Source organism: Harpia harpyja, chromosome Z (genome assembly GCF_026419915.1).
Source record: "Harpia harpyja isolate bHarHar1 chromosome Z, bHarHar1 primary haplotype, whole genome shotgun sequence".
NCBI classification, from domain to species: domain Eukaryota; kingdom Metazoa; phylum Chordata; class Aves; order Accipitriformes; family Accipitridae; genus Harpia; species Harpia harpyja.
In genome coordinates this window covers 1,263,836-1,291,641 of record NC_068969.1, presented here as the reverse complement: position 1 = coordinate 1,291,641, position 27,806 = coordinate 1,263,836, and the positions used below count along the sequence as shown (strand labels likewise).

The 27,806-nt window shown below is 38.7% G+C and overlaps 1 protein-coding gene across 5 annotated transcripts; it reads right to left on the bottom strand.

Annotated features, from left to right (window-relative positions):
- On the bottom strand, window positions 1-24,307 carry PTPDC1 (protein tyrosine phosphatase domain containing 1). 5 transcript variants are annotated; one of them, XM_052777524.1, is made up of 10 exons: window positions 24,233-24,307; window positions 11,382-11,474; window positions 8,452-8,623; window positions 7,585-7,665; window positions 7,244-7,362; window positions 6,328-6,465; window positions 4,438-5,642; window positions 3,519-3,704; window positions 1,402-1,512; window positions 1-574 (listed from the first exon to the last, which is right to left on the bottom strand). In XM_052777524.1, the coding sequence occupies exons 2-10, from the start codon at window positions 11,464-11,466 to the stop codon at window positions 458-460; spliced, it is 2,214 nt and encodes a 737-aa protein (XP_052633484.1). In that variant the 5' UTR covers window positions 11,467-11,474; window positions 24,233-24,307; the 3' UTR covers window positions 1-457. The 5 variants fall into 5 exon arrangements, with proteins under 5 accessions (XP_052633484.1, XP_052633483.1, XP_052633481.1 ...); XM_052777523.1 differs by lacking the exon at window positions 24,233-24,307 and adding an exon at window positions 17,292-17,444; XM_052777521.1 differs by lacking the exons at window positions 11,382-11,474; window positions 24,233-24,307 and adding an exon at window positions 9,196-10,540.
- Between the last annotated feature and the right edge of the window lie 3,499 nt (window positions 24,308-27,806).

Genomic DNA, 27,806 nt, shown 5'->3' with positions numbered 1-27,806 from the left:
TTTCATAAGTTCAGTCAATATTTATTTTCTGCAAAGTAAAATCAAATAACATTAATGTAAACATACGTAATACATAAATATTAACTCAATCCATTAAACCTTTGTGTACCATGGCACTGAACTTATGGCAACTGTGTAACTTGAAAATAATGTTGCTTGCCAATGACAGAGGTTTCTAAATCAATAAATACATTTGAAAACAAGAGAACAGTTCACAATATAAAAGCATAGTACCTGAAACCAAATGCTACAGTACAGTCACACAGGAGCTGTTCTTTAGAACTGTGTAGGTAGAACAATTGTCACTAAAACGCCCTCTAAAAAATAAAATGCTTTGTTAATAACTACTATTACCTAAAGGTAGGTAAATCATGCCAGATAGCACAAAATACAGTAGCTGGAAAATGCAAAATAATTTGGTAGGCCCATCTAATTCTTCAGCATAGCTGTGCAGAAATCAAGAGGGATTCTCTGTTCCTTCCTTAAGATTTTTTCTTTTTTCTTCCAGTGTTTGTTTAAATACTTTTTTCAAGGTATTGTAAACATATGGTCCATTTTCAGAATCGAAGCTTGTCTAATAGAAGGGAGAAATTTAAGTTCAGTTGTTAAATAGATGTCATACAGCAAAATGCAAAGTAGATGACCAACATTTTTTTAAAAAATAGTTTTAAGATTTATCAAAGAAAGTATGTGTTTCCTGATGGAGTACTTAATGCTAAGTATTTTCAATTTTATGCTGACTAGACATTAAAACAAACTAGTAGAAGGAGAAATGTCATGATTGTTTTAACAGGTGACATGTCTGTAGACTTACAAGAGATTAGGAAGCAGTGTGATGAATGTTCTGTTCAAATAATTTTACCTGCTGAATCTGAGAAGAAAGCAGCTCTGAGCTCAGCAATAGCAAGCTTTACCTGTCACTGATATTAAATGGTTCCAAAAGCAGAAGTTAGTTACACACACCCTGTATTAAGGGCCCAAAACATAACTGAATTGCAATGTAATTTCAGAAAACTATTTAATCTGATGGAAAGATTCCAAGTAGTACAGAATCTACCAAAGCCTTTAGTAACCTACTCCCAGTGACTAATTATTCTCACCACTTAAAAATTATCCTTTCCCTAATTTGTAGAAGTCCATGAATTGGCAGTGATCCAGAAATAGAAAAATGAGACTAAAGGATTAAGGCCGTAGTGACAGAACTTAATTTTGTTGAGAATATTTCCTACGCTTTCTGTAGGCTGATTATTATAAAATGTAAACTCTGAAATAGATAAGCATGAGTACACTAAGTGTGAATTGTGAATTATTGTAACTTTTCTCACAGAGGCCTGCTCTGTTGATTCACCCTTCATCATTTAAAACAAATAAATATGATGTCATGGACAAATGGTTACTTGCCTTAGTGAAAGCTTTAATAGCACGAGCAAGTAAGGCCTCCTCCACATCAGCTGGTAGCATTTGCAAGTTCACCACGCAGTGTAAAATACAAAGGATAGTCTGACACTGTTCCTGGTGGGTAAAAGGAACAGCAGCTCATTAGAAGAAATATTTTTATGAAAAACATTTAACTTTCAGTTTTTGTTAATTGCTGTTTAAATATCAGAATGTGCCTTCCTGTATTGAAACCTTCAGATGTAGAACTTGGGGAGGGAATTTTCACAAGCATAAAGAGCCTCTACATAATTACTTCAGTCATGATGGGAGAAACTCTTCTCTTGTAGTGTACCACAAACTGCTCTAGAAATTTCTAAGTCAGGCACACAACTGGAGACTTATTTTTCAAGGTCCCCTACACGAACAGTAGCATTCGTGTGAATTGGCATAGAAAAAGTGAGATTTGATCTTTTCAGCCCAAAATGCTATGCATGTTTAGGGCTCTTCGCCCAGCTACCGTAGGATGATCTGCATCTCTGTCCTACTGAGTCTCCTTCACCATTAAAGGAAGCTTGCAGAAAGACACCTGGGCAGTGCCAGCAAGAATGCATAAAGGGAGCAACAGTATCTTTGTGGCTGCTAGTTCCCATCCCTTTTCCAAGGTAGACTCATCTCCACACTGGCAGGTCACTTAACAGTGAAAATTAAATTAAAACTTGAGGGATTTCTGGGAAGAGCAGCTAAATATGCACCCGTACATATAAGGGGCTGACTGGCTGGAGAGCAGATTGGCAGGAAAGAACCTGGGTGTCCCAGTGCACACAAAGCTGAACATGAGCCAGCAATGGCCCGCTGCAGTAAAGGCAGCTTAAGAGCATCCTGGGCTGCATTAGACAGACAGTTGCCAGCTGGTCAATGGAGGTGACACATCTGGAGTGCTGGGTCCAGCTCTGGGCTCCTTGGTACAAGGACATTGACATACTAGAACAAGTCCAGCGAGGGGCCACAAAGATGATTAAGGGACTGGAGCATCTGTCATACAAGGAACCTGCTCTAGTTGACTCTGTTTTGAGCAGGGCGTTTGGACTAGAAGATATCCAGAGGTCCCTGCCAACTCAACTACTCTGTGATTCTGAAATAATATAGGATAAAGTAAGGTAAGATAGAATTCATATTTTTAAATTTAAAAAAAAACATAATTATTATTCCTTTCCCATTCATTTATAACAGGTGTCAAGCAGTTATTTTTTATTTAATACAAACAGAAAGTTAAAACTCTGATAGAGTGGAAGAATGCTTCAGGAAGAAACATGATGTTTTTAGATGAACTCAGGAATTCTGAATGTCATGTCATGAAGATAGTGACTCCACATAAAGTTCTGCCCACCTATTGATTAGAAGCTGTATTCTTGGATATCTAGAGGCTGTTAAAAGGGGCCCTATTTTCTTCATAAATACTTTGGAAACAAAGAATTCCAAAAGAATTAGGAGAAGAATTTGTGTAATTAAGAGATCAAGAATAGAGAAATTTTTTTTATTTTTTTTTAATTTACCTCGCATCTAGCCCTTTGGGGAAAGCACAATTTAACAGTTTGGATCAGAAGTACCTGTTTTTCACAGGCATTTCAGAATACAGATGGCCACAGTTCTGATTTATGGAGAATAATTTGGCCTGGCTTCTGATTCCTTGAATTGGCAAATTCTTCCTATTCCTTGCCCCAGCTCTTCCAAAGCTGATGGATTAAGATGTTTGCACAGCAAGTATGACAACCATTAAGCACAGCTGCCAGATGTGACATTAAGGAAAGCCATACATCGAGTCACAGAGAAAAGGTTTCTCATTTTTGCCTCTGGGTCTCAAACTGCAGAATTTGCAGGGAAATATGCTGAAGTTGAGCTTCTACTGAATGGTGTTCAAAGATAGTATCTGGTATTTTCTTACAATACTCATCATCATAGTATTGATTACCACTCATAGTATTCAATACCAAAATAATCCTCATTCTGATTTTTAAAGAGATTGAAGTTGCCTTTTAAAAGTGCAATTCCCTTGCCTAAAAGGCCATAAATGAATAGTTTTAACACACATTAACAAAATGTACTTGGCAGTTAAAGAATAAATTGACATATATAATATCTACCTTTCTCAGTAAGTAAAGTGCATCCTGTGATTCTGTGCAATTTTTTGCCAGCATGTCAATATCACCTTTGGATACAATAGGTTCTTTCAGCTGCTCTATCCAGGACCACATCAAGCTACAGAGGATAAAAGGATCTCTCTCGGTACAGATTTTATCCCAAGCTCCATCTCGAGAATTCAGTTCTTTCTTAAAACAAAACAAAACAAAACTGAAGATGCATCATCTATTTACTTTTGCCAACATTCTCTTTTGATTGTAGCAGTACGTGGCTGCTTATGTTCCAACAAAAAAAGAAGACTTAAGAGTTACAAAAAAAAAAAGTCTAGTTTTTTCCAAAGCATCAACATTAATCAGCAGTAATACAAGTGATTCTTTAAAACAGAAGAATGACATAAATGGTGCTGCTCAGAACCTTCCAATTATCTACTAGAATACATAAACCAGCTTTGGATTCCAACTTCAAAGCAAATGTTGCTAGGAGGATTTGGGTTTGAGGATAAGCAGTTAAGTTTCAACTAAATTCTTCTACTTTTACACATAGAATCCTCTGTTTAGTTCTGAGAAAGCACTGATTAAAAACACCACAGCTCTGCCTTAAAACCTGTAGTACCTTTATGCTACCAGAAGCCAAGTTACAACCACAGATAACTGCATTAATTTTCAGTAGTTAGTAAAATGAATTAACACAACCAGAAACAATGTTATAACCTCCTGCTAGAGACCAAAATTTGTAGGTGCATTTTGCTTGCTTTTGAAAGAACTGGCCCATAACTGACAAATACAATCACTTACTGAACCACAGTATAAACTGGTGTCCCAATGTGCCATTTCAAAGCACATGGTGGCATTTTTGCCATTCTAGGAATTAACCCAGGTGAAATATGCAGAGCCCATAACATTGAATCAAGTTAAAAATTACCTGCCACATTTCTACCTTCTGCTTCACTTCATCCTCTCCCAGAAATTCATTTATATCTGCAAGTGCTTTTGCTGCCAAAACTCTTCGGGCTTCCAAACTTAATTCTGACTGCAGAACAATGTGTGGAATTGTCTCTGACACATCTTTGCTACCTTGGCTTTCATATCCAATGGAAAAGTTCACTTTAGAAGAAGAAGAAGAATCAGAGTCCTCAGAGACATAGACTCTTCTGCTATACATATTAGTCTTGTGGTCTTTCCTATGACCAATCTCATTGGTAAAATTATGCCTTGGTGTTCCAGGTTCCCTGGGATTATGGATAGATGCTAGACCTGAAGAAAAGGTTCTGCTGCGTTGTACTTTGGTAGAGATCCTTCCATGATAAAGTGAGGATCCATCTTTTCGTCCATCCAAATTAAATTTACCCTGACTCCAGAACATGCATGTATTACGCACTAATGCTTCTTTGTTTAAATCCAACTGTGGCTTTTGTTCACCTGTGGCAGAACATTCCTCACCACTGTTCTGCTTAAGTTTGTTGCACAGTAATATCTGAGCAGGTACTGTCCATGCAGTTTCTCCTTGGTCTAAAAGAAACTCAGTTCTCCTTAAATCTGACTCACTATAGCTTAGACGCCTTTTCAGATGAGTAAGAGGCTGAAGGCATTCCACATTCCTTCTTTTCCAAAGAGGATCACATTCATGTCCCAGGGAGAAAAGAGAATCCTGGGTCTCGAAAGTGGACGACTGGGTGTGGGAGGAGTCTGACGTATCACTGTCCTGCCTTGCGAGTTCTCTATCTAGCTGTGTGGACACCAACTGAGAAACAGTCTTTTCAATTTCAGCTGAGAGATCTGGTATATCTAACAATTCTGCCTCTATCACTTGTCTGTTTTCAGCCAAGTCTAGCAACAATTTACAAACTAGATGAATAAGTTTTGGCACGTGTTTGAGATGCCTACTCTCATAACCATGGAGCAGATGTCTCTGACGGGTCAGGTACTGGGACAGCGTCACTGTGTGTGCCCTGGGCTCACAGCATGCAAATACATTTCTCAGAGGAACCAAAAACTGAGTGAATTCTCTGATGCATAACAACTGCCCTCTAGTCTGAATAGAATTAGGCCTTTTTGCTCTGACAAAAAGAATTGCTTGATCAGCACTCATTCTTGTTGCAAAAACTAAGTAGCAAGCTATTAGTACACCTGGAAAATATAAAGACAAGCATTAGTTGAAGAACTATCAGACTAAAACAAATACTTAGTGGAACTACAGGATAAAAATATAGGTAAATATACAGGCTTTATGCCCTCTATTATGTGATGCTGTTACCTAAGTATAGTTGCATCGGTTGGATCACAGGATAGTAAACCCATTCTCACTACATGTTCAGTGAGAGCTAGTTTCTCACCACAGCATCTCTAGGAGTTCCATCATTTGTGAACACAGGAGCAATGGTGGCTTCTACAGGAAGGACATGGGCAAAAAAGTCTTGAAAGACGTAAATGAAATTTTAGCTGCTCCACCAAAACTACCTGATCTAACAATGAGTGGCAGGTTTGTAAACACGTAATAAATGCTGAACAATGAAAGTGCACTATGTGAATTTTTCCCACCAAAAAGAAGCTGTCCCATTTGAATGTAACAGGGATTTATTATACAAATTCAAAAATTTTCTAACCTTACAGGCTTCTGGTTTTAATATACTAAAACTGATCTCCTCCAGCCATTCAGATAATTTTCACAAATTTGTTTAACATTTTTAACCATTTTATAGATGTACATTTTGCAATTATATAGAATCTAAACAAATTATTAATAATTTATAACCAGAAACTGTTTTGCATTTTTAGAAAAACAGCTCTGTTGATCTTGCAGTAGAGCACATACCTGTCCGACCAAGTCCTGCGTGACAGTGAACAGCTACCCTCCCTTCCTGCAAGGCGAAAGCCATGACTTTTACCATATCAAGTATAGTAGTGAGAGATGCCACTCCATAATCCTTCCATCCAAAATTATAAAAATAAACTAAAATAAAAAGAGAGAGAGTTATTTTCTGCCGTACCAAATATGAAATTTTCAGTACTATATGCAGAGGAGAGATGACTAATAATAAATTATAGTACTAAAATTGCATAATGGATCTTAGAATCTGACTACATATTGTTTGCAAGAGATTATTTTCCTCTTTCAGTGTACGCTTGCTATTGAAATTTGATAAATACACGAAGCTAGCAAAGATTTGTCAAACTAAAGTTCCGCTAGAATGTAAAAGGTGTAACAAAACTGAGTGATTCATACAAAAATTACTGAGCTATATATAGGTAGAGGGTATTTTTTTCCTTTTAGAAATAAAAGCAGTTCTTCAGTCAAAAGCTGTTTCTTACAGAAGCACTTTTTCTCATCTCACCATAATATGAAAATACAAAAATACTGTCAATACAGATGTCCTCAAATGAAATAACCTTTTATTGTCTAGATAGAAAACATGAATTTTACCAGAATTTGAAACACCATTAATGTATTATATAATTCTGAACTCAGAAGAAGAAGAAAACTTTAACTAGCTGTTGTCCTTTCTTTATTCTGAACACCTGAACATAAAGTCTCCATGTCATTCTACATATATATGAACTTCAATAATGTGTTATTCTCTCTTGATTATATTTGGCAGGTTTCATGTTTACATCACATTTTGTGCAACACTCCTTACATAGCTGCTTTTAACACACAAGAATTCAAGTAAAAACATCTTTAAGTGCCAAAATCAATAATTAATGAGGAACAGCAGCAGGAGTGAACTTACTTCCAGCCTCCATAAAAGCTTCAGGAAGGTAGGTGAAGCCGCTTTCTTGTTCCAGTGGATTTCCACAGCTTGCATGCTCCCCAGGACGCTGAAGGTTAATTATGGTTTTTATGCCACATCTTAAGGAAGGAATGGATGAGCCAAAGTATTATATGCAGCCAAAATCTCATTATCCCTTATTTTCTGAAACACACATTTATTCTTAGCGGGCAATAAATCTTTACCTGTATATCGTTAAAATTAAAGGATCTTTATCAACAATCCAAATCTATGTTGAAAGAGAAAATGGATCAGGAATTACACTAGTAATACGTACAGTAAATAATGACTAAATTTGTTACCTTTCAAACTGTTCAATAATGTTGTACTTTTCAATTAATTCTGTTGAGGGTCGAGCCATAGCCAGTATGTTATCTGTTATCCTGAGAAATTAGAAAAGTAGATAATAATATTGTTATTAATAATTTCCTGGGTATGAATCTACCAAAATAAGAATACTATGTTATATTCAAGAAAGACAGAAATACCTTGCTGATTAACTAGAAATTATTTCTCAAAAAATTCTACTATCATATCACGTTAATGATAAATCTTGTTAAGCTGATACAGATATGACATACCAAAGACCATTACTGGAACTGTTTAAATGTCAGGCCAATGAACATACTAAAAAATTCTTTTGAATAGAAATCTGGACTCGGATCTCTGTTTGACCCTTTAAGTTTTGTATGCTTCTGAATAGCATTTGCTGTTACAAAAAAATCAGTAAGAATGTAAAGATACATTTCATGTGACTATTACTGCATATGAATATGCTTTTGAACACATGCATTATTTCCTCTTCAGTAAATGTTTTTACTTTTAAATTCTATTATGAACACATTTTAATTAATTTGCATTTTAAACCTTAGCAAGAACTGTCTATAACCCAGAGTAGCTTTTTAATAATTCATGACAGATAGGTATTTATTCTTTCGGATCTGAACCAAAATTACTGTAAGTCAGCAGAAGTCTTTCATCTTTACTGGGCTATGTACAATGGCCATTATGGTTTACTGTTAAGCTGTAGTTCTGAATCAAGTTATCATTAAATTTCATACTTAGCAGTAGCTGACCTAAAAAAACCTCATTATTTTCCTTTGAATTGTCTCTTTTAATAAATACAATCGATGCAGTTACATTTAGTGAGAGTAAATGCTGCTTATTACCAGGAAGAGTAGAGCCCTTTAACGGCTTGCTCCTGCTCACTCCATCGAGCCGGGTTTTCATACTTGCAAGCACGTCCACCACATGCCATTGAGCACTGCATGTGACCAGGAATGACATGGCGAAGGCGCTCTCCTACTTTAGTGTATTTTGCTGTTGGACGCCTTGAACTTCCTAGAACACAGGCAAAAACAGATTTAGTAAGGCAGCTTAGAAATTCGTCTCCACCTTAAAAGTATCAGTTCAACCTTAAATTGATGAAGTTACAAACAGCATAAATATATGCAATATATATTTAAGGCTCATTTTTCAACACAGACTTAAACTAAGAATTCTGAGGGGGAAAAATTGCTTGCATTACTGCAGAAGTTGTTTTTTCTCACAGTAACTGGTTTTTCTTATTAAGTTAGAGGTGTGTGATATCCTTTGCAACATTAAAAAATGTCATGGTCCTCTTCCACCTGAAAATGAAAATACTTAGCCATATACTTTGTGTATGTGTGAATGTGTGCTTCTATTTTATCTATTCTTTACAACCAAGCTATTAGAGTGAAAAGCATATATTAATCCTTGAATAAGGAACCAGTGAACAAAGTATAAAATACAGGAAAAAAAATTTTAAACCCAGTATTTTATGCATATATATATATATATATATAAAACATATCTAACAGAGCAAAAGTATATTAATTTAATACTGAGAAAATATCCAGAACTGCCAACAGTCTTAATGAAAAGTACTTTACTTTTTTTTTCAGGAAAAGTTGCATCCAGCTCCTCAGGGCTCAGAGACGATACCGCCACCATAACCCGGTGAGTCGATGATGAGAGTACCTCTACAACTGAGCTCCGGCGCCTCTGGATTATGCGAAGAAGGGGATCGGAGGAAGAATGCCTCCGACCCTGGAAAAAGTTGCTAAAAATACTCACTGCTGAACGCCTTCGGGGTGAACCCTGCATGACTGACCAGCCCCAGATACTGTCTAGGAAGGCTGCTGAGGACGCACTGATCAGAAATCCAAGTTGCTCAGCGCTGAAGTTGAGGAGAGCTGTGCATCCTTCTGTATGCTCCAGCAGCTAGTCTGCATGGGCTGAGCTGTCTCCATAGTAACTAACAATGAAGGCGCTGCTGCCAGTTATCCTTGGGCTGCTCCATTCTATAGGAATTGAGTCTGCTTGGGACAAACCGTTCTGCTGCTTGATGAAAATAGTTGCATTTCAAGCAGATAATTTTGAAAACGGACTGGGAACAGCCAAAACATTTTCCATAAACAATGTGAGTATTTAGTTAGTTGTAAATAACATGCATTCAGAACTTGCTAAGACACAAAATACTAAATTCAAAAGAACAATCAAAACGTAGCTGGAGGCTCTGCTTCCTGAGAAATCTGTAAGTACATTATACTCCCCCACCTCTTGGTTTAACATTCCACAACCACCTCTCCTCCTCCACTTAGTTGCTCCAAAATGCATCATTAGCTCTGTAATGATTGGGATTAGTGTGTTCCTACCGAAATGGTTCAGTACATGATGAATTGTAGACTGTTCGCTCTGGACCATTCATATCTTCTAACAAAACACAATTTGTTATTCAAAACAAAAGGCTTATTTTTTTGCAGGGCGCAGCTTTTTTATTAAGCAAAGCTGTTAGCCCTACAGACTGAGATAAAGCAGATTATGGGGAGGAGGAGATGTATCAGTTGAGTGCTTTAGGCTTTTGAAGGTAGGTATTAGGTAGCAAATTGCCTCCCACTCTGCTTCCAGTGTGCCAAGAAGGAGAATGAGCCGGCCAGAAAGACTGCAACACTCAAAAGCACAGAATTTTCATGCAACCATGTGGAGGACAGACTATACCAATGCGAAAAAAACTTTGTCATCCCATTGTCTGTGCATTAGACTGCACGTTAACGAAAAAGACTGGGGAAATCAAGAAAACCCACCATAACTTTGTTCAATAAGCAAATTAATCCTATTGCATTTTCCTAAAGATAGTATATGTCTTCAGTCTGTGTTTCTTTTTGTACTACAAAACCAGTAACTCTTACAGAGGAATTTGCATAAGAGAAAGCTCTCTTCTGATAAAAATTCATCAGGCAAAAATCTACTGTTTCTTCTAGGTACTGAATAGGAATTAAGTGACTGAATTTTGAATACTGCACCCTGGCTCTTAAGGAGATGTGGTTAAGGTTTGCTGTAGATACCAGGCCTGAAACATCAGTCGTGATGTTGTATGAGAAAAGGAAAATGTTAAAGCTGACTCTGTTAGCTGTTGTCTCAAAACTCTTGACTATTCTAATTCAGCAATAAAGCTGGTATCAAAAGGTGAGGAAATATTTAAATATGCCTTTTGGGGGGGTGGGGGTGGAAGAAAAAGGAGACTGCTATTACAAGTGCTACCTATATCCAAGAAACATGAAAAATGTTTTCTAATTAATTATATTGCTTTCTTACATTTAATTCTTTTCCTCTTCCCAAAAACTTTTCTTCAGTGTATATCAAATGATAGTGGAGCCAGAAATGAGCAAAATAAAATGCTGCATATCATTATTTTCCTACTGAATCCAGCAGGATTTGCAAGTACTTACCCAAAATAGTAAGAAAGAATTACATCCTATAAGAGTTTAAATACTTTATTAGAAAGGGGAGTTTTGCTGAAGGTGTGTTTGTATTTTCAAAGAGCTAGGCAGTTTCTGAACACAAAAATCACATTTCTTCAATTAAGAGATCTGACAATATGAAAGTTAGAAAAAAGCTCAACATATTAACACATTGTGGTGATGATAAAATTATGCAGTTTGCTTTTGTTAGAGACATTTTATGTTTATAATTGGGGATAATATTTCTGGGTTTTTTAATTTTCTATGGAAAATATTTTTTTTCAGAATTTCTCTAAGCACTTTTTATGAATGGCATATCAGAGAAAAATTGTTACCTGAACTCATATTTGCAAGATAGAGACTGCTCTCTAGCAACGAAGAATACGGTAGTTCATTTTGCAGCAAAACTCCTGCAGCCATTGCAGTACCTGTTAAAAAAAGTTGTATGTTCACTGAAAATCTACAACAGAAGCTCAAAAATGCAACATTAAGCTGAGTACCTGGCAGCTGGTTATAGAGTTGTCCAAGGCTTAAGATTTGGGCAGTCAGACATGGACTGTACTTTGGTTTTGGTGTGCAGTCATCTCGAAATTCAAGAGCTTCGCTGCCTGTCCTAGCAATTCAAAGTTTAGTCGATTGTGTGTTTCAAGCTCTAGAGTTTGGCTGATTATGTACTGTGTGTACATAACTGTGTGTTTTATATGGACAGGAATCACTCAACTGAAAGCATTTAATGTAATGCCATCTTGATTTTCTCAAATTCTTAAAAGTAAGTTTCAGTAAAGCTAATAATATCATAATGGCAGCATGATTTCTAGATCACACCATTTAGATTTTAGTTGATACTTGCCAAACAGACTGTCCACAAGTTATATGCCTTCTCTGCTCTCTTCCCTCTGCTCCTTGTTTATGGTCTGTTGGCAAGTCTGAAGTCACATATATGACGATTCTCTAACAAGAAAACTGAACGCAAGAATCTAAGCAGAAAACAGTTTTTTCTCATGCTTTAATATAACTTCTAATACAAGGTGAGTCCTGCTCTGAAGACCTTCTATCTGACAAAAAGAAAGCTAAAGGAAAGCTGTAAATGTGGATATATTAATCAGTCACTGTGATGTTTAAATAAACCATTTACATGGATCTTGAGTGGAAATTCTTACCCAGTATAAGATTACCATTCTGTTTCTCTTATGTCTGTAGGAAAATAGTTGCAAGTATAAGAAAGAAGCATTCTTTTAATACCAAACTAAGTACGTCTCTGCTGTATGTATAACTATAGAAACTTTACTAAATAGATAAACCTTAGGTCCTAAATTCTGCAAAACCAGTATTAGGATTCAGCAGCATAAATAGTGTTTTAAAAGACAGATTTGCTAAAATAAACCAAAACCAAAGCCAGAAAACATTGTGGGGATTAGGTGGTATAACAGTCCTGTGCTGTGTTGAAGTGTGACCTCCTTGCTGTTCGTTGTCCACCTTTTATCTATAATTCTATATATTTGTTTTTTAAAGTAAATATTTAGATTCAAATAGAATTTCATTCATTCAGATATTACACTATCTACCACATACTTGAATAAATTATTCTTCCAACAATGCTAGTGGACAGAGCCACCTGGTGCAGCTCTGTCCTTTTCAAGATGCTTAAAAGAGGGAACAGAATACACGTACACGTTAATAACCCTTTAATACTGCTGTATCAGTCACCTCAAAAAGATGAGAATTACATTTGTCTGTGAAAGCCAAAAGGCCTTCTGAAACTTCAGTGATGCTCAAAAATGCATTTCTAATGTAAATATATTAATAAGAATATGAATTAAGATGATTCTTAATAAAGATTAAAAAGTATCTGGAGCATTTTCTACTCAGCTACTTGACCATCTGACTCTGCACTTTTAAAAGTCAATCCTTTAACAGGCAGGAATACTTGCATATAATTGCATTCTATTTGGAGCTGCTCCAAAAGCTCTATTTCTTTTTTTCAGTGTACTTTGAAATCAGCAAGGGATGGCTTTCATGATCAGAGGAAACTTTGTAGCTAAAGAAATAACTTTATTTTATCCCCAGAAATTCTTTTTAGCATTAATAGAGTTGAATTAACAAAAAACTGTGGGTTTCTATTTCTCAGCTTGTCCAGACAATACACAAGCATTTGAAAAAGACATGTCTCATCATATGGGCAGCAGAACCACCACCAGTATGACTGTTTAGTTTTCCTATTTCCTTGTACTCAAGTGTTAGAAGAAATGAGATTAAATATCAGAGATACTTCTATCATCCAAAACTATTTTCCTTTTTTTTAAACCAGAATTCAGGGTGACAAGGACTCTTAACTGAAAAGGGAAGAGATGAAGATTAATGCAGAAGATAATATACCTACACTATTACAAAATACTAGCAAGATTGTTCTAAATGGCAGAGGTAAGCAATGTGTTTATTTGCTGTGTAACAAATTAGACCTCCCTCAATTTTATTTCAGAAGATATACCAAATCCATATTTTCTGTTCTGTATAACCAGGCAGTTCCAACTGACTTAAATGTGTTGTCTGTGTGTCTTTCAGTTTGTTAAATTTACTTCCTAACAGGGATTTTAAATTGCACAGTGTGATCAATGTGAGCAATTCCCGTATACTTATTTCCGAAAAAAAGTTAAGTAAGATTGTGACAAATCACTCTATAGAGTGAAGCGTTTACTCCCTTGAACAGATATAAAATGTTGTAATTTAGGATGGACAGGAAGTACTATTTCAGTGTTGATGTTACTGGAGAGGGGTATTGTATTCCTGCACAGATAAAGAGAGTGCTAAACGTAAAAATGGTGCTTGGGTAAAATAAACAACTCTCTCCTGATTCTTCTATGTACCAGATATTCTTAGTTTTTAAAAGGTCCTCTTCAGCATTTTGTTCATCACGTGAACACTTGATAGATGCTGGAGAAAAAAACAAGCCTGGAGCATTATTCCAGGTCATGGTCCTCATCAGCTATCTGAGGGAACTGAGTCACATGGCAATCACGATACCACCTTAATCAGATCTGCTCCATTATCTCTGACATGCATTTCTATTGCCATGACAGCAAAGCAGCTGGTCTTTTAATCCCCATTTCCCAGTTTAAGAAATGGAATGGTGTTTCAGGTGATGTTCCATCTCTTTATGTTTTATCATAGGAAGCAATGTCATTAAGCGTGCATAAACAACACAACTAATGAAACCAAAACATAGTAAAAATAATGTCTCTGTTGATGGCTGACTGAAGTAAATAGCAGTACCACATTGCCCAAGGAAACAAGGGCCTCTTGAAATCATGATACACCATCAGATGTCAAGCACTAAGGGGGATATTTCAGGAGGTCCCCTCCAGGTGTGGATTTTATACTTGTTTTGATGTCTGTATGTATTTCTGAGGTGGGAGGGATTTTTGACTTTTGAGCAGACCAATTCCTAACAGAAAGGATAGAACATTTCTTGTTTCCTGTTGGTTGCACCGTTGATTCACTTGTTGCATTTGGTAACAGCTGTCAAGTCCTACTCACTGCTTCATACATGCGGAGAGGTGACTTTCTTGCAGAGGAAATGGTGCAAGCATGCTGCGCTGTCATAGGTGAGATCACTCTGTGTTTCCACTTTCAAGGAGTGAAGCAGCCTCTTGTCCACATCCATTTCCTCTGGAATAAAAGCACTGCTCTTTGTAAAGTTACAGGTTGAGTAAAGTGCCATGCAGCAAGTAGGACAACTGGGAGATCAGGGATCCACAACAAAGCAGGTTCTGCAACTAAATGATGGGCAGATTTACAAAGGAAGAGCGTAAAGGAGGCATACCTTACTGGTTCACAAAAGCAGGCTGCAGGATGGCAGCAATGGGGTTAGCAAATTAGCAACTGGCTTAGGTGTCACTGCCTTGTAACAAGGAAGATTCCCTTTTAGTATTTCAGGATCTGGAAACCTGTGGCTTCCAGTCAGTAAGCTGAATTTTTGCTCCAGAATGAAATGAAAGAAAGGAGCAATGTCTAATGTTTTAGCAGCCAGAAAACAATTATATAGCCAAAAAGAGATGAGACAAGAAGATGCTGGTCTCACTCTAACTTAGCAATTAAGATGGTTATTTAATAGATATAATTACTATCTTTTACTTCAGAACACGTTTTCAAAACAGAGAGAAGAGCTTGCGTTCCAGACTGGAACGATTCCAGTTGGGGCAGTTCAGCTGCCAGCAGGAACAGTAATCCCATTGTAAAGCTCCCCACTGCATTTCTGTGGAATGATCTACTAATAGTGAGGTCCCATCTCTCCAGATCTGTGTGGATTTGGTAAACAAGAATACGACAGCAGACCACACATTTCAAAAGATTCATTTTATGTATTAACGTGAAAAAATCTTGGATAAGCTTTCAATTTTAAAATATCAGTGTATAAGAAAAGTTATTTTAAACCTCAAATATATTCATACAATATAGGCAAATGCTGATGCTTATGCCTGTCACATAAAATTTTGAGGTTATTTTTACTATTTTCTTTCTTCTAAAGTGAATTTGTTCTCTCCCTGTTGCAGTCACATGTAAGTAACTACCCAGTACCCAAATTTTTAAAGGAACATAGCTGACTACAGACTACAGGTAGGGGCCATGTTAGCTTAGTACCTAAGCACTCAGGTAACAGCTCTAAAATTTACTCCATGGCCTTATTCTACAGGTACTTGTCTTCCTATGAAGCTTTGCTTTTGTGAGCGGTGCCACAGAAGTCAACAGGGTATTTGTGTAAATGTAATATCATATGGGATAAAGTTTCATTGCCAAAATGCAAAGTTCTGTAAATTGCACTAATTAAGATGTTTTAGATAACTAAAGCTAACTTAAATAACTAAGACTAAGCAAAAATATAATAGCGTAAGGACGACTGTTTATATTTAATGACATGGTTAAGAGCTACTAAATTATAACTTGGTCTCTAAATTTAGGCTTTAAATCTGATGTTTTAAGATTGGCAGATCATGAGAGTTTTTAACAGAAAAATCTTCTAAATTTGCTGAGACATAGTTAGTCACTTCTACAGGAAGCATTGGTAAATGAAATCGTGTTTTGAATTACAACAGACTATCTAATTTTAACATTGCCAGGAATAACAAAGCATTTATTTCTAAAGTTTTGTAAAAATTGTAGATAACTGTTTTTTGTTAAACTTGATTATTATGAATACTGAAACAAAATGCAAAGGCTGTTGTTCTAATGTATATATCAGTAAAAAAGCTCGCTGATAGATATTTCAGAAATACTTAAGCTACAATTAACAAAAGTATTGAAGGCAGTTTAGCACTGAGCACACATATTTCAGTAGGCACACACCTCAATTCCCCAGGCTTATTTGAAATTTGAAATGTTTCCTACCTATAAGCAAACATGGAAAAATTGGAAAAAGAAAATAAACACAGAGATATAGGACAGAGAGAAGACAAGGTAATAATTAAAACAAATTTTTGTATAGTTTAGTTGTATGTAATTTACACAGCAGAACAATACTACAGCTGTTTTAAAACTCCAGTGATTTCACTGGGACTACAACCAGACCTGATTTGTTATTTCTATATGTGTTTCTCGCCCTCTGGGAAAAAAAAAATTCCCCATCTGTTTTAGTAAAAGGTGAATGTCATTTAATCATTAAGTTTGATATTTACAAATTACTGTAACTGCTTTCACGTACAAAAGAGACGAAAGAATGTAATTCATTAGAAGATTATGTAGGTGTTGGTCTGGTGATTCAGTATTTGCTATTCATAGCTTTTTTGACATAAATAGCAAGAAACTGCAAGCTAAACTGATGGACAGGTCTACCAATTGACTTGATTCATATTATTTAAGTCAAGTCAGCTTTCTGTGGTAGTGTTAAGTCAATAGTTAACAGAAACTATTTTAAACTACCTTGAACAGGCTGGCGGCCAGTAATTACTATTGAGAATTATAAAGGAGATGGTATAAAATGAATATATTAACTGTTCTCCAAACAAAACTGGTGACTCAGATATTCTTGATCATGAATATCATGTTTACTCTGAGACTATCAGACTTGTAAGACTGACTACATACAGAAGAATGAAATATTGTCAGTAATGCATTTTAACAGCATTCAGAAGTAGAAAAGTTTAAAAATGAACTCTGCAAGTTAGAGGAATTATTTTTAAGTCTCACAGTCAAAACCATAGTAAATTTACATGAGTTTTAACAGTTTCAATAATTTCAATTTAACACCTTACCTGTTACCCTGCAAAAAGAACGAGTGATTGTTGACCCCTTCATTGCTGCAGTATCAACTACAAGAAATACATCGCAGGGAATTCACATTATACAGAAGAGAAGCTGAATAATGTTGCCACGGTATTTCCTGTAGTTAATTGGATTCGTGATGGTAATCTGGGAAGAGCCAGTAACTATCTTTTCTTAACTTAATACTGTATGAGGAGTGCCTTACAGACTATGCAGATAATCATCCCATAAACTGCTTTCTGTGTCTGCCTACATTTTAAAGGGATTGAGGCAAACAGGCCACACCAACCTGATGTTTTAATAACTGAACTTCCATTCCTTTTTTTCTGTTCACCTCGTTTTCCTATTACCAGCCTCAAGCAAATGTACGTATGCGTGTCTACATGCATCAGACAACTACACACATCTCTGTAAGACAATTTTGTGAAGTTACATTAATCACAGTTAAACTGATACATTAATTTTGAAATGCCATGAAAAGAAAATCAGAGATAAATTTTTCATTGCTATCTGTGGCTACACACAGAACAAAACATTTTTTTCTAGCCCAATAAAGCATAGAATGTCATTGAAGTATTTACACTGAGTATAAATTAACTGCATTAAAAGTAGTATCTCAAAACCATAACAAAAATAAATTCATCTGAATGTAAAGGATGTAATCTACTAAAAACCAAAGGAAAGATTTTGTTGATTTAGCTAAATACTAGATAAAGTAACAAAACAAGCTACATAAAATAGGATACAATATCTTATTCTATTTTACTAAATCAATTTCAATCACTAAATATTAGCTGACAAAAAAAAGGCTTTCATCTATTTCCAATACTTCCCTGCATGTCTTATTAAAAACTCCCTAGCATTAATTAAGCGCTACTCACTGCTCATCATTAAAAATGCCTCCCAGTTATTTAGAAACAAAATATTTGTGCAAGCTTCTGTGGCTAGGATATGTGTATTATTTAAACAAGCAAGGAGAGCAAGCTACAGGAGACAACTCAAGTCTGATGCCAACAACATTACTAATTCCAAAAACATCATCTCAGCTGAAGACCTGCCTTAATTTTGGCCAATACACAGATGGAGCATATAATAGGACTAAATTGTTTTGTTAATTTTCAGAAATAATTTTGTAGTCTGGTTTTTGCTGTATACTGCTAATAAAAATCAGAAGGAAGAAAAATCCAACTACTTTTCTATAGAATAATTAATTTACTGAGAACAGAGACAAATTAACAAAGTAGTCCTTAAAATTACACATCTAGTTTCTTACTAATCTTGCAGGGACAAAAAAAAAATCACATGCATAAACTAAACTGCATCCAGTCATTTTAGTAAACGGCAAACATCATTTTTATATACATGTATGGACATTTGTACAAAAAAAACTTAAATACAAATAGGGCTTCAAAAGATTTGCACACAATTTTGGAAAACACACTAAGGTACTTAAAAACCTGAACAGATAGTGGAGCCTAAAATCCTACGTTGCACATCTATCTTCAGTATGTTGGTAGCAGTTTCAGTTCCAAAGGTGCCAAGCACACGCAGCTTCCCCAGCCTACAGGTGGAACTGGAGGGCTCAAAACCTCCAAACACTGATCCTTGCGGGTCCCTGTGTGACAAGAACTGGTGAACAGCCCCCACTGCCTCCAGCAGCCCTGTTCAATGCCAGGCTGTAAGCACATAGAATTATGCCTTTACTTAGGTGTTTGTGAGAGTGGACCCCAAGCAGTAACCAAAGCACATCCCTGCTTTAGAGACCCTGCAGAATGCAGTGTTGACTTCCTGGGAATTAAAGACCTTCAGCAGGAACCCATATTAGCATCATGGAAAATGTAGGGCAGAAAGAATTGGAGGTCAGCGAGTCCAACATCCTGCTCAAGGCAGGGCTGACTCCCAAGTCAGATCAAGCACTGACAGACTCCCTGTCTGAAGATCCCTGCACAAGTAACACTGCCCGATAGCGGCATCGCTTCTTGGTTTCATCCCGCGTTGTTCGTAGTCATTATAGAAGTGGCTCCAGAAATCAGAATCTAAGAATTATGAGTAAAGGGACACATTTTTCAAGCATCAGCACACAAAAAATGTGTTAAACAAATGGAGCATCTGGTAAAACGTTTTGTAGGAGGAAATGGAGGAAGTTAGTATTTTTTTTTAGTTGACTAAAGAACAAAGAGCAGCTTCGGATAATTAAGAAATATTAATTAAATTAAATTCTTAATATAAGCATAGTCTTTTGGGGAAAGTTCTAAATGCTCACATTTGAGAAGCTGTCACTGACATACTTAGTGTTTATTTTCATATCGATAATATAATAACAACACTATTTACCTATTTGATTCCAGAGGGGGCTTAATTCTTGGATGGCCTGGATTCTCGGTGCAACAGCCCACTGCTCTGCTGTATCAATTTGCAGGTGTCAGAGGTTTGCTGGGTTGTCCCTTAAATCTCTTCCTACATTCGTACTCTTCGGTATTAATGGCAGTTTATTCAGCTGAAGAACTGACTTTTTTCTAGTGATTTGCAAAGTTTAGCTAGTTCCAGGAATTGGTGCCAACATGTTTGTTCAAACAGGCTGTGTCATCATATTTTTGTCAAGACGAGGCTTTGTGCTGAGGATGACTTTTTGGGGGAGTTAACCATTAGGCTGAAATAATTTGCCATTTCCAAGGAAAAAACACACAGAGAGGTGGGATGCTAGTGACTAAACTAATAATTTTTATCTCTCTAGGCTTGGCATTTTCCTATTTAAACAAAATGGAGAAAATTCTATTGAACTATGACTGCCATTTAAAGATACTAACAAGCTTTTTAGGTAAGTATAACAGGATCACTAGGCTTCTGGCAGCTTATTTCTCTTGCACTGCATGGGCTGCCTCATGGCTACTTTACAGCGGACTTAGCAAATCCACCTGTCCCATGACCTTAGGTACTAATTTATCAGATTATGCACGTAGAAAACTGTCCAAATTGTCTCATAAGGAGCTGGATGCAACTAAAATGTTTGACCATTGCTTAGACTGCACCGTTTTCATTGGTACATAGACAGAATCAAAACACCAAATTATCCTAAAACTTACAAGTTTACTAAACCTAATTTACTTTAAGGTTAATTTTAATTTAGTACAAACTGTGTATTTAGATTCCTAGCTGGCTTTGGACATTTCCAGCTTCACCTTTTGCTTTTTGCTCTTCTCATAGTTTGGATAATAAAAGTCAATTAATGTTGCTTTATTTTCAGCTTGTATTGAAACACTGCAGGGAATGCTTTAGTTTTATGTAACTTTAAAACTGTATGAAATGTTATTAAAGACTTTTTGTAAGTTTTTGCCTTTAGGCTTTTTTTTAATATATATTTCTGCCCCTTAGGCATAATGCAGCACCACTGCAAATCAATCACAAAAGCAGGGTCAAAGCCTATATTTGGTAGACCTCAACTACACCGGCAGTGTCACAGTTGTGAGATAAATACATGTTTAGCTGCTTAATGAGATCCCAGAGCAGCAGCCCACCTGTGATCCCTGTCCTCTTTCATCATCTGTACTTCCAACAGTCTCTCTTTTCCTGTTTCTTCCACTGTTAGCTAAAAATGCCAATAAATTATAAAAGGGAAATGTAGTGAAATGCTAGGTAAAGGCAGCATAGTAATATGAAGATTTCAATTCAAAAGACAGTTCTAAAACTGAAGAATTGTGTCAAGTATTACTTACAGGTCATTCAATGGACTTGCAATGCAAAAGGTGACTACAAGCCTAGGAAAATAGTCTAGAACCTCTTTTTAGCCACCGGCTTTAAAATGAAAGAAAAATCACAACTTAACTAGATATAGATATAAAAAGGAAAGGAGAGCTATAGCAACCCTGTCTAGCTCTGCTTTGTGAGATAGCTCATTTTCTGCATCCCTGACACAGCGGTATCCATATAGCCGCAAAACCCTCAACCAGTAACGGTCTACTATTGGTTGGTAGCTCTGTCTTTGAAATAGCTGGCAAATGTCAGGTTGCTGGAAAACAGAAATTAGGAAGAAATCCTTCTTTCATAAATTTTAGAACTTCTGAAGAGCTACCATCTATTAAGCCAATTTGTGATGACCTTTGCAAAAGCACTGTTTAATGTACACATAATTTCTAAGAAACATTAGACCTGCTGTGGGTATGCAGAACAGTTGTCGAGTTTTTGCACAATAAAACTTAACTGTTCAAAAATGGCAGACTAGGTAAAGGAAAGGAGGAAATTTAAAGAAAATGAAGTAGCTCTAAGGTAGCCAATCCTTTTATGCATTTTATCATGTGCTTTTTGCTAAGGAACAAAATGGTCAAGTTCTGTAACACAGGGAACTGTCTGAGTAAAGAACCAAAGAGGTCAAAGGAATTTAATGCAAGTGGCCAGAGATCAAGAGTTGCAGGTGGCTGTATCTCCCTCATGTTCCTGTGATAGGATTAAATCCAGGAAAAACTCCAGAGCAGAGAGAAAACTGAGGAAATAGGTACGGTTTTATGTGTTTTTCTTATTTTCAACGATATCCAAGATCAGGAGTAAAACTGTTTACAGATTTCTGTGTTTTCTTGAAAAAAACCCCCACAGAATACAAGGTTAGAAGTAATTTGGGTTTTGTTGTATATTTGCTTAAGCAATTCCAGAGTCTGAACCTTGTTTCACAAAGACACGGAAAATCTACGCCTAGGAAATGCGTCTGAGAGAGGAGTAGGGAGTCACTGTGTCACTGCAGATGGCGGAGGATCATGAGCCCACAGGCATGGTGCCTCACGCGGGCAGCTGCAGCTCGGAGGTGCTCGGGATTCCCACAGCGCTTTGCTGTGAGCAGCACCCTTCCTCAGATGGAGCGAAAGGACCTTCAGTGAACTGCTTCAAACTAGGCAGGTGGTCTTTAACTGTACGTGCTGGTAACAGGAAAGAACTGAGTTCATTTTTAAATGTACTTGTTTTAAGGAGTTACAGGTATTAATCACCCTGTACAGGTGAACTGGCTGAGCGCTTTGAGGCCAGCAGTCAGCAACAGCCATCCAGTTCTGGGTAGCCATTAGCTGAGCAGCCTCTGCAGCATGGCAGAAAAATACCCAACCAGGGACTCTTCTGAGTCACCCGGTGAAGTAAATGAGAAACTCACCTTGCCTAGTTGAACTAAGCCTCTTTAAACATGTATGTCTTGAATTCTGAATTATATACTATCAGGAAGAAAAATTTAAGTAAGCCAGCAAACTATACTCGCCCTTGAGAAAAGTGGGAATATATTGCCAGAAACTGGGAATATATTTGCCAGCTAGTACTAAAAGACACAAGCAATCTTGCACCTTATCTGAGCACTTGCAATCCTTTTTATGTTATCTGTAGCATATCCCTTCCCAGCAACTAGCTTCATCCATGTCAGATTTCACAATTTCTACCCATTACTCCTCTCATTTGTAATTTTACTACTGTTATAAAAAAATACTCATAATGGTATCATTGGCTTTATGATGAAGTAAAATATCTACTCAAACACGTGGAAGAAACACTATTCAGATTGGTTTATGCTGCCGCCCAAGCAATCACAAGAGGATTACATTGCTAATTATATCTCTGAGGTGGTATTTTTGCAGCATCTGGCCCTGAAGGCTGTCTCCCTAACCTACTTAGTCTTTCTTGTCTTACGCATGTGGGTCCATGTATGTTTCACACAAAATACTCATGAAAATAAGAGATGGAAAAATGCTTTCAAGCAATACATAATTGCAAATACTTAAATTTATTTTGTACATATTCTTTTGGGATTAATTACTCCACAGATGTGGTGCTCAGTTTTACTAATTAAGGTGCAGGCCTCCTGAAAACATGGCTCTTTCTAAGAACAGAAAAGCAAGTGAGCTGTGTAAAGAGAAAACACTTAAGTCTAGATTACTAACGTATCAGGTAATCTTTCCTCAGTTTATCTACTGAAGAGTATAGTTGCAGTCTGTTGGCAAAAGCAGTAATAGCTACATCTAAAAATTACTATCGTGTGTTTGGACTGAAGAATATGCCATAGGCATGTCTGCCTTTTCAACTCCAAAGGGGTCTGACTGAGCTGCATTTTTTGAAGGTGACTTAGTAAGTGATGATTAGAGGTAGGGTACTGCTACAAAACATGAAAATACTGCTGCAAAGGGGGAAGCCGCTTTCCATCGCCGCTATCACCTACAGAAGCCGCACTCCCCTGCGTTTACGACTGACTTTCGTCTTGGCGAAGGTTAAATCCCGCAGTATTATTTAGCAAACGCTGTCAGGAAGGGCTGAATTATCTTAACAGTCCTACCTCCAGCAGTTACAGGTCGTTCCTCTGAAAACTGTTAGTGCCGGGCAAGTCACCCCGGAGGGAGCAGGGCAGCTCCCACCCCTCGGAAGGCCGGGGAGCCTGGGGGGCAGAGAGGGGGCGTCTGTGGGTGTTAATTTCTTAAAGGAGGGCCTCTACTCTGGATGTCACTGAGGCAGCGAACGTGGAACTCCGGGACAACCTAAACTCAACTCGCTAAGGAAGCGTGCTTTAAGTCGGTTTAGTCCGTGCCGAGCACACTGTACTCGCTTACCTCAGCCGGGGGGCGGCCAGGGCGGGATGAGGCAGCCCCCCGCGGCCGGGGCCGCCGCTCGCCCCCACCCCCGCGGGCGAGGCCTTGTGGCCGAGGGAGCGCCCGAGCAGCCGCGTCTCCCCGGGGGCAGGAGCCCTCGGGCCGCCGGGGGCGTGAAATGGCCGCTGCCCCGCGGAGCGGCCGCGCAGCCCCAGGCCGCCGCCGGGCGTGCGGCGCTGCCATGGCGACGGGGGCGGGCCCCGGGGGGAACGGCGGGAGCGGGGCGACCCTAACGGGCCGGAGGAGAAGGGGGCGAGCGGGGCGGCGCTCCCCGCGGGCGGCGGCCGCCGCTGCGAGCAGGGGCGCGGAGAGGGCGCCGGACCCACCTGGCTCCCGCCGCGTCAGGCCGCCGCTCCGCCGGCCGGCGTGGGGAAAGGCGGTGCTGGCGGCGGGCGCATGCGCCGCTGTGAGGGGAGCGGGCTGAGGGGAGGGCCGGCGGCGGGCTGAGGGGAGGGCGGCGGCGGGCTGAGGGGAGGGCGGCGGCTCGGCCGGGGCTTCCCCAGCTGGCCTGGTTCCCGCCGGCCCGGCTCGCCTTGCGCTTGCCCGGGCTGCCGCGTCCTGGGCTCGGCTTCAGAGGCGCTGTGGGGCCAGGCGGCGTGGCACGAAGCCGGGCGGGGCGAGCGCACGCCTCCTCTCGCTGAGGAGAGATGCCTGAGGGAGAACTTGGCTGCCTCCCGAAAGCTGCGGCGGGACGCCCGCGTTATCAAAGGTCGCTCGTTTTCTTCCGAATCGGAGATGCGTAAGGGGTCGGCGCCCCCCGCAGCCGCCCCCGCCCGGCCCTGGGTCTCTCGTAGCTGCCGCACAGGGAGAACTACAGAAAACAATAGTGAATAAATTTACTGACACGGTTTAATGTTTTTAGCATCATCGTGAGCCGTTGATCCTCTCGAGGGGTTGAAGTTTGGAGACTTAATTGAAAATTTTCAAAAGACAGTTTCTTCCCTTTCAGGTAAATTACGCCTGCAGCTGATGGACAGTTCTAACATTTACACCCTGAAAGGCCTCTGCTCCAGCTAACTGCTCTGTATGTTGTGTTGTATCTTACTCATTAAGGGGTTTAGTGTCAGCGGTGAAGAGATGCAAAACAGACATGGGTTAGGGTTTTGCGAGGCTTACTTAAAAGGTTTTTAGCATTTTTTAACAGGCATAAAAGGTACTTGCGTCTTGGACGCTGAGCAGAATAGGTTTGTAATGGTTTATTTTAATACTGGAGTTGAATACACAGTTGAATACGCAGGAGTAAGAGCTGTAAACCTGTGTGGTGCATTAGTGTGCTAGGCTGAAACATATGTCTGCTGGGTAATAAGGATGGTTTTGGAGCGAGTGTCCTTTTAACACACTTGTGAAGTTAAGTTGTGGTTTTCAAGATACGTGCAGATTTTTGTCAGTATTATCTGTCTGTCTCATTAGCCACATTAGTACGTTAGCTTGTAGAATTAGTGCCTCTAGTATATAAATTACATAAACCCCAGCAGTGTTTACTTATGTAAGTGTTAACTTACGTTTTTTAAAGATAAAAACAGATTTGGGAACTTAGTGGAAATGCTGAAGAGATCCCTGTCGCTCCTTTCTACTAAGCTAAAGGATCTGTCAGCGTAGGAGACACAGAGCTTGCTTCTTAAAATGTGTCAGTCCTATTAGTACTGAAGTGTCTTAAACATGTCTCGTTTTTTGACAGCAATAGCATACTGCATTTCCTATAATAACTGATTTCTAAACAAGCAAAAAAATGGCTGTGTGACTCTTACCTCTGTCTCCCTTTAAAAGACTCCAATGTGGTTTCCCTTCCCATATCTATCTGTCAGAAACTGTTGCTGAAGTTTACAAGTTCCATTTTTTTAAATTAACTACAGGACACACATTTAGTGTTCAATCCTGCTGAGTGTGATTTGTGCCTTTGCCATCAATTATAGTTCTCATGTGTTTAGGGTTTTGCTGGCCCAGAGCTGGAATGCTGAGCACGGCTGTGAACACGCCATGTGATATCTGTTCCCAAATTTTGTCATTATATAATTACATGAATAAACAAACTTCCTGTGTGCTTCAGAAAGAATTTATAAAGTTCATAAAATTCATAGAAGAAAGCATAAAGTTTTCTTTGTCTTGTTGTAAAGATACAACCACAGAGGCATACCGCACTTTTTGAAATAAACGCTGGCTTTGTTCCTTTCTGTCTGAAATAAGGAAAAAGATTAGGTTTTCACCACACCGTGTCCTTGGTCCAGCTCATGGTGCAGCTGCACAAACACTTGTTCCAGTACAGTGGTGTGGAGGGGAAGGCACAGTGGAGGGGGCAAGCCTGCCTCTATCGCCACTCATTTTGGCAGGCTGAACCCTGAAGGGCCCCTCAGGACAGTGGCGCAGAGAAATCTATGTTGCAGAGATGCTCAGAAATGTCATATTTTGAAAGATACATTTTGTCGTTCAGAGAATGAACCAAAACCAGGAGAAAACTCAGTGAGAGTGAGCATGAGGCTCCCAGATGCAGCCAGGAGAAGGTTATTTATGCTTAGTCAGAGCAATTGTATAGAATACAAGGGGTGAAACGGGGAAAAGGAAGCTTTTTCTCTTCCAGGAAGAAGTGTGAATTCAAGTTTGGTGATAATCCTAGGAACACAACGAGATTCTCTAATAGTGTAGGGCCGAGTTTGAACCTGATGCAAATGGAGTAACTCCAGTGAGGCTGAACCTGCCTACCACAGATCTGAGTTTTGCTGTTTAGATCTTACAAATCTTACCTGACTGGAACTTATTTTAGATCAGCACATGCCACCTTGTGGCAAATTAACATGATGCATCTGTTCTTTTTCCAACTCTGTAAAACACTTATTTTCTTTATTAAAGTTCTGCCCCTTTTCTATATTCCTTGGGTTGCTGTGGGGGCAAGATCGGTTTTATCTCCAAAGTTCCTGCACTTCATTTCGGTAGTTGCTGCGTAGCTTGGAAATCCCGCTTATTCAACGTGGTGGTATTTTGCCACATGATGTTAGGCCAACTTAAAGTGTGCTTTTCAGCAAGGTGTTCTGAGCACTTTCCAATTCAAAGCTAGCAGCTAGCTGAAGAATAACTGTATGGGGATAATCTGTAAAGTAAGGTATTGTAAAGAATATGGAATGTTTACCTTTAACCTTTTACCTTCATTTCTGCATCCAAATTGTTCATGGTCCTTACCTCTCTTGCACAAGCACTGGATTTAAACGCTTTATTCCTCTTTTTGTTTTCTGACTTCCCACTTGCTCACTGGGGATAGCAGTGTTCTTTTCCAGTCTAAACACAGCCTTTACAAAGATGATTTCAGTTTTCACTACAAGCCTTTCATTTGCACTGTTTATGCAGACACATCACGCATTGTACAATATCTGTCTTGTCTGCAGTGAACATCAGTGCAATGGGAAGGGAACAAAAGACTATGAAGGATTATCAGCAGATGTAACAAAACAATTCCAATAGCAAGAGAAAATAGCTGGAGAGGCTGCTTCTGGGGTTAGAAAAGTCCTCAGTGGAATGCGGTAATGCCATTGTTGGGAGTTTGGAGAGCGGATCCCAAGTACAAGCAAGATTGTATGCAGATTCACTAGAGCCGGTGGATCTTCTAGATACTGAGTGTTTTGTTGGAAATCATTCACCTTTTCTAGGAAAAGACGAGTGATGCCTACTGCCACAGGTTTTCCAAGACATTTTGCCTGGGCACTGTGTTGGTGACACCTCCTCCCACTCAACCCTCCTGTCCTCTGGCACACAACAGCATGAGGATGGAAACTCCTTAATGCAAACTGGGTTTCGTTTCAGAGCAGGACAAGCGCAGCAGATATAATTCTGCTTCCTGTCATGCCCATTTCATGTCCTTTAATTTGGTTTTGTGTTAATTTGATTTCTTCTAAAAAGGTGCGAGTGTTTCTC